We start from the raw sequence: 7686 nt of genomic DNA, 5'->3' as shown, positions 1-7686 counted from the left end.
TTCATTACATTAGGAATACACTGCTCCCCGCGTTCACGCCTAATAGTTAGAATAGTTTAGCACAATTCACTACACCAGGCAAGCAGTCCCACATGTGTTAAAGAGAATTTTTGCAAGAATTAAAAGCCCCCAAATCCCACACAACCCACCCGGTTTAAAGATCTGTCCTTCACTTGCCCTCTTCTACCCCAAACATTTCAGTTATAACACTCGGCTCATCACCGTCCAGCTCTGACTGGCATCTCACCCGAACAACATTAAATTAACACTAGATAATCAACAGCAACAGAAAAATAATGGAGAGATTAGGTTTCAAAATGACACATTTATTACAACTAAACAAAGGACACAAGCTCTAATTAACTTAAAAATTTGATATAGCATTATATCAAACACAGGACCAGTATGCTCAGAGCACAAATAATTCTCAACTTAAACTTATAACACGGGCTGAAATTCTTCAGCTGAAAAGCAAAACTTGGATTACATACAAATAACAGAATATGGGATTATTCTTTGAATTAAATACACCCAATATTTCAATATAAACAATTTAAAAGTATTTAAACACATGCTGAAGTAGCTAAAGTTTAAGTGATTAGCAAGGTGTGTAGATATAAAGTTACAAGTATTTTGGAGTTGTATAAAAGATGTAACTTCTCCCGCAGACAAAGTCGACGTTAGTGCAAGGTACCGTCCTGCCAAGAGAACATTCTCTACCTGCATGCAGACCTGCAGAACAATTACCGATAAATTAACTTTCTGGTACTTAACTTGCAGGCAGATTTAGTCTCGCAGCATGCAGCCAGTGATGAAAATCTCAGTACAAACCATCTTTTGAGCTAACATGAAATGGAATCAAATTTTTCAATAAAATAAGTCTTGTAACCTGCTTGAAGGGGAAAAGGAAATGACAGTCTACTCCTTGTCCCTGTTGCTGAATTTATTTTTCTTTAAAAAAGGCTTTTAATATGTTTTACATTTTCCCCCAAAAAGCTTATCATCAAAAGTTGATCTTATTTGAGTTTGAACTCCAACAACAGTCTTACCCATCACCTAACTCTGAGCTTAGAGGCTTTGCCTGTGTAAGTCACAAGATCTCTGAAATCTCACACATCCTTTAATTATTTAAACAAATATTTACATCTCCCAATTAAATATTAATTCAGGAAAAAGTTCTTGACTGGTTACTGTACACTCGGAAGTCATCCTTCCTCTGAAAGTACTGCAGCTTCTGGTTTTTTGGTCAACACGAAAGACAAGGAAGCTCATGAACTGAGGGTACTCCTGAAGCCACGGGGTGTGCTGGAGTTTCTGTATCGCTGCTGGGGAAGGTTAAAACCGGGTCAATGGGAATCACCCAGGATTTCCTCACCTTTCTAAGCTTGTAGAACATGTGTTCAAGTCCGGCTGGCACAGGTTTGCCTATTTTCAGCATCAGAAGGAAGATATTTCTTGCAAAAACGCTTCGCTACGGTTGATGCGAATGTCCTTTAAATGCTTTGGGTAACGGGAAAACAGACATTTGTGACTGACATTTAAATGTAGTTTATGGAACCTGTTCCAAATTGCAAACAAGTCCAAAAGCTAAAAATGTTCAATAAATGTATCACAGTTATTTTATACAGGACATTCTTCATTTGGAAAAAAAAAAAATCAGCTGTTTTTGGCTCCCTTCTTATTTAATCCACAGAAAATTTAAGTGAACAGTAAACACATAAAAAGAACAGAAGTGAAGTCTCTTAAACTCCCAGATAATACAATCAAATAATTTACTGTAAGGACAGTTAAAGCTCTGTAAAACTTTTACCAATAAATATTCAAAACCAGCTTTTTCTGCTACTTCCCTGTTTTAAACATGCATGCACTCAAGTGCACACAATTCTTAGGTTTTTGATATTGCATGAAGGGTAGCAGATAACTTTAGAGTATCTTTAGCATGTTTCAGGAATGTCAAGTAAGATTGTTATACATTGTTTTTCAAACTGAAGATACGGAACAGCAAAATTTAGCGCACTTCAAAGTCCGTTAATGCCAATTGGAAATTATACGATGTAATGTTAGTCTTTAAATTGTATTGTTGTGAAATTAGTTTTACTCTTGCATTTTCATCTAAGATAAGTTTTGGCTTAAAAAAGCACCGAGTGAAGTCCTGTCTTCAAAAGCTACAAACTGATTTTCATGCTGAAATCCCTGAGTTGTTCTCAGTTTACGAGAAAGCAGCCCCCACGTTCAGGGGCGCATGAACTGCAGAGATCATATAGATGTGAAATTTCAGCTTTGTCACAGCAGTTTTACACTTCAGATACAATGCGAGTAATTCCCAGGAGAACCCTACTGTAAGCAGATTTCTTTGCAAACTGTACAGAATACAAACTCTAGAGTTGAACTGAACACTGACCCTTTTTTCTAGAATTAATTGTACTGTACATGTTACTGTCTATCTCGTTTTGGAAACAACTAAATACAATGGTCCATCATGCAAGCCAGGAGACTCTCAAAACCTTGTTTGTTCCACTAACTTCAAAGGAGTTTTTACAAATAATTTAGCCAATCTAGATAAATACTGAACATGGAATTATGCTGAAATACGCTTGGGAGCCAACATTTTCTACAAAAATATGCAACTACGACTAAGAGCATTAAGTACTAACTGCCCACCTCAATGTGACTGTGTACAGCGCCCTTCTAAGATGTGGTCTCTATAGAGTACAAAAAAATCAAGGATGTTCTTATATTTTATAATACTGGGTCCAAAATAAAAAGAAAATAACCAAACCACAACCCTGCTGGTTCAAGTCACACTATGTGTATCTCATAACCAGTTTTAAGAAAGAGTGGAAAATTTAGGCTACCAGGAATTATGGAACAGCCCAGAGTTGGTATTTTAGTTTTTAAACATAAAAATGTACTACTAAGGGCAGATGTTAATGAGTAAAGCTTGACCTACTGTCAGTATTTAATCACACAGTTAAAGACAGTAATTATAATCAATTAACTAGAAAGCCAATGATGCACCGGCAACAGCAGACAGGACTTGTTGACTGCACAGTAAGCAAGGCCATGAGATGGAAGTTTTATGTACTTTGACTATACCTGGTTAGTGATCTTATACCTGAGATGAAAACTGAGAGGCAACAGAACTAGTTATGGTTTAAGTAATTACCAGATGAAAAATGACAAACGTGCAAAGATAACCGTAGTTTTTAAAAATATATGCAAAAAGATCGCAACTGACATTTTCCCCTTATGATAATTTTCATTTTGCTATTTAGACAAACACTTTATCTCACTTTACTGTGTGATGGATTGTGTTCTGAAACTATTTTAAAGGCTCCTGTGACTCCAATGCTTTAGTAATTCATGGAATTTTGTGTAGAAGTGACATCCTCTATTCCCTAGTCTTAAGAAATTTAAGGCACCCATAAGAAGCAAACTTCATGGGAAGTTTCCATTCTAGGGAAAAATAAATCTGATTTTCCCTTCAACAGAAGAAAAATAATCACAAATTCATGAGAGTGATTAGAATGTCACATTCTCTGTCAGTGAGGCAACAGCTTAGTGATATTTAACTTGAATAAAATTCAATCTAAACAGCTACTATTGAAGCCACAGAATCTTCACCAATAGGTTCAAAAAAATGTAACGTTGTGGCAGAGGGGAAAGTTTGTATTAAATTCTGAAAAAGCTAAAAGACAGAAGCAGAACAAGGTTGGGCCCCATGTAATGATGAAAAGAAGTAAATGAGAAACATTTTTCCATGATAGATATGCTTAATTTATACAGCAAACTTGCAAGTTTAATGGATCACTGTACCACAATAATGAGTGCAAATACATGATTTTGTGGGCAGGAGCACGGCTAAGGAAGCATCTTTTGTTTTCATCTGTATGGAATGAGAGTAAATAATTTCTTAGATGAATGGAAATTTCATTCCATATGTCAGAAAACAAACCTACGCTTTATTACTACAATCAGCTCAAAACACTTCCCATAATCACAAAAGCTCAAGTAATATGTAGCCATTAGACACAGAAAGATATACAAGGTTTTGGTTACAATTGAGATTAGCTTCAGATTCTGAAGCTTAATTCTTTGCTTCTGCAGCTTCTTTATCGTGCTTTTCCTTTGCTTTTGTTTTTTCTTCCAGTTTTTCTTCTTTTTGAAGCAGTGCCATAATCTCAGCAACCTGACTGGTGCCAATATCAATATCTTCTTTGTCAATCAATTCTACTACCTATGTGAACATAAGATTAAATTGAGAGAGCATTTAATTTTTACAGAATAGAGGCATTTTCATACCATAAATTTTGCTATGACAAAAAAAGTAATCAAATCTCTCATGGTCAAGAAAACCAGTATTTTTTCCTACATGAAAACACAAATTCAAACCACAACCAATGCCTCAAACATATCAGGAGTATACAAAAATGTCAAATTAAAAGCAAATTATGTAGAACTTTTGACCTCAGCACACAGCGTCACATTTTAAAGCATTAGTAAAACAGATGCACTTATTCTATCTGTTCCAATGGAAAGCCAGATTCAGTATCATCTGCTGAAACAGTATTTAAGACAATACTTATTTTATAAGCTTAATTTTATTAAAAAGACCTATTATACTAACTAGGCATCAAAAATAAAACTTAAAAGCAGGAGGAGGTAAGCTTTTCAGAATGTAAACCAAAAAGGGTCATTTAGCAGGCACTTCTAAGTTCCTTTATATAGCTTTTTGTATAAAGGTGTTCTTGGCACACCTCCTCAAGTTCCTAGAATTATTCTGCATTATATGCACAATTGACAAATACATTTAACCTGTGTTGCTAAAGGTACAACGGTTATTCAGAGAAACAAGGAAGATAATGGCCACTGGGACAACTTCAGTAGAGACAGAGCTGTGTTTCAAAAGGCTGATCCTGTATTTTCCAGCTGGCCACAGTGTCCTCACTTCAAGCAATATTTCTGCATTGAGCAGGAAAATTATTTGCAAAGAAGTTTCAGGATATCTCTAAATTTATTGAGTAAAAGGGAAACAAGAAAATGAAGCAGAAATGCAGATAAAACCTGAGAATGTTCTGCAAAATAAGACAACAGTACAAAGCAGGCAAAGAATACAAGTCATTTGCAATGGACCTAAAGAACACCTGATGGGCTGATGTCTTTCAGGTAGGAAATACAGGTCTCAAGGAAATATTTAAGGTATACAAGGAGGCAAGAAAAGCCATTATCTTGTGTTGACATCAAGTGTATCTACAAACATTATGTCAAGACTTTGGCTGAGTAGCGGTATCTCTAAAATAGTTCTTCTAGAGTCAAGTAAAGACTCTTGCCAAAGACAGTAATACGAATATAAGTCAAAACAGGTACAACAGTCCACAAACTTACCTTAACAACATTATCTATATCGATTTTCCCATCCTTGTTTTCATCTAGTGCCTCTGCAATCCTAATTAGCTTCTCCTCTGGAATCTTCTGAATTTGTTTCATTGCATTAATTAGCTCAGCGATACTGATGAGATTCTCCCTGAAGAGGAAGCACAATCTGTACATGGCAAGCAGTTACTCCAAAGGAGTAAAGTTGACAAAAAGCAGTACTGAAAGTCACTACACTGCAGGTCATTTGTAAAAGCATTAATTAGTAATTTATAATCTTAAACTCAATGCAAAAAAGCAAAAATGAGATACTGAGCAGTAAATAGATTTTAAATTAATCCTTATCTTACCATCAAATCTCACATTTTTTGTTTCCATGTGCTTTATTGCACAAATACAGGCATGCTGTAGCATTTGAATTAAAGTTTAGCACAGTTCCTGTGTCCCCCCCAACTACCAAAACCGCAAAGCCATGCACTTGTCATCCTTTTAGATTTACAGAGGCTGGCCCATGCAAACTTGATAAAAGTCATAGGAAAACAAAAGCTGAGAACTAATCACTTTAGCAATTTAGCTGTTTCATTAAAATAGGCTTTATTTGCTCATATCAAGGAATAAACCTTGTAGAAGAAATGACTGAACTTGACATCATGACCAGTGAATTTCAGGTGTTTCAACTCTCTGCTTACTGATCTCACAAAGCTAAAGTTGTCTGTCTTTGCAGCCTAAAGCCTCTGCTTGCCTAGATGGTTGTGTTAGTTTGAAGAACCATCTTCCAGCACAGGCCAGGCTGAAATGTAGGAGACAGTGAACCCAATAAATACTAAACAGAAGCGCTTTACCAGTATAGTGCCAGCTCCATACCTGTCCTTAACTTGTGGGCACAGACTGGTTTTTATTCCAGGAGCATTTCTCAAGCTGTCACTAAATGTCCTGGACTTGTGTTGTTTCTATGACTCTTGATGCTTGGTAATGACTACACCAACTTCCAGGTTAAAAAGCAAGCCTTTGACAATTAAGCAATATTTAAACTAATAATTTTCAGTCATCCACAACATTATCCACAACACCATCCATTACATAAACTTGAATTACATTTGGTACAAGCAGATTCCATACTGTATTTGTATTTTATAAATTTGGATGGTTTTAATCAACAACTTCTCCACAACACCACTCATATGGCTGCCTTAATCTTATTACATAAAATCTGAAACAAATGACCGTTTGCCCTGGGGACTGGAAAAAAACAGTCTGGAAGCAACAAAAGCAGAATCCTTATTTCCATTGAGGTTATTCTCTATGGGAGCTGGGAAGATCCCTTAATGAATCACACTAAATGGTGCAAGCATAAACTAGATTAATACAGCATTCATGACCACAAATTGTGAGAATTACAGCCACATTGTTGCCTGTACTATGCAACATATTATTGCCTGAAAGATTCTCCAGTAACATTAAGACCTGGAGAAATGCTGATAAATTAATTTTGCAACGAAACTATCAAGAATGATCTTTCTTTGGAAATCTCTAAGTGTGAAAAAGTTGAAACGAAGCAAGTTTTTGGAAAAAGACCACGCAAAATTATCTCCTTACTTCCATTAGATCTGTCCTTCCATTTCTCTCCAGAGATATAATAGACTTTATTGCATTTTTTTTCCTCACTGACATCTTTACTACCAATGAACAACAAATACGAACATGCTTAGCATGCAGCTGCGCATCTTTTCAGTCAATGACACAGGGCAAACCTACCACATGAGGAGCATGACTAAAGGCACGATTTCACTTTCATCACCTTCAGTGCTACAGTCACGAGCAAGATGGTAAGATACTAATTGACACGCTGACTTTCAGAACTCCCTCAGGACCAGAATCCACGGAATTAAATCTGCCTTTTTCCCCCTCCTCATTTCAACCATATTTAACATGCCTTAGAAGAGAGAAAATCTACAGCACATTTTGTTAATTTTATTCTTAAATTATCTTAATATTTTAAACAATTCTTTGCTTTTTTTTTTGTAATCACACATCAGGCAAAAACAAGACTGAAGATGAGCAGAGACACATTCAGTGCTCTCAAGTCACTTACCCAGCAGGAAGACTTTCGCCACTGTCCAGCTTTACATCCACTGTCTTCTGACTTGTTTCTAATTCATTAATAATCTTGTCTATCTGACCAATCATTCGGTTCACCCTCTTGGTCAATCGCTTGCTTGCCTTTGACTCTTCCACCACCTCTTCCTGGCCAGTTTTAGATAGCTCTTTTATCTCTTGCAAATCCTAAAAGAAACGGTCAAGAGAAAAGCTTGT

At 36.1% G+C, this 7686-nt stretch overlaps 1 protein-coding gene across 4 annotated transcripts in view; it reads right to left on the bottom strand.

Moving 5' to 3' along the window:
- Nucleotides 1-311: 311 nt before the first annotated feature.
- Nucleotides 312-7686, bottom strand: part of LETM1 (leucine zipper and EF-hand containing transmembrane protein 1) — a 28867-nt gene continuing 21492 nt past the window's right edge. For 2 of the 4 annotated variants that reach the window (XM_080344103.1, XM_080344104.1), the window contains exons 12-14: nucleotides 7466-7656; nucleotides 5386-5542; nucleotides 312-4237 (exon numbers count right to left, since the gene is read on the bottom strand). In XM_080344103.1, coding sequence (XP_080200229.1) covers nucleotides 4088-4237; nucleotides 5386-5542; nucleotides 7466-7656 — 498 coding nt within the window. In that variant the 3' untranslated portion in view covers nucleotides 312-4087. The remainder of the gene's footprint in view (nucleotides 4238-5385; nucleotides 5543-7465; nucleotides 7657-7686) is intronic. The other 2 variants (XR_013922110.1, XM_080344105.1) reach the window with 2 other exon arrangements.

This window comes from Nesoenas mayeri (genome assembly GCF_963082525.1).
Source record: "Nesoenas mayeri genome assembly, chromosome: 4".
Taxonomy (NCBI): domain Eukaryota; kingdom Metazoa; phylum Chordata; class Aves; order Columbiformes; family Columbidae; genus Nesoenas; species Nesoenas mayeri.
This window is presented reverse-complemented; position numbering and strand designations above follow the sequence as displayed.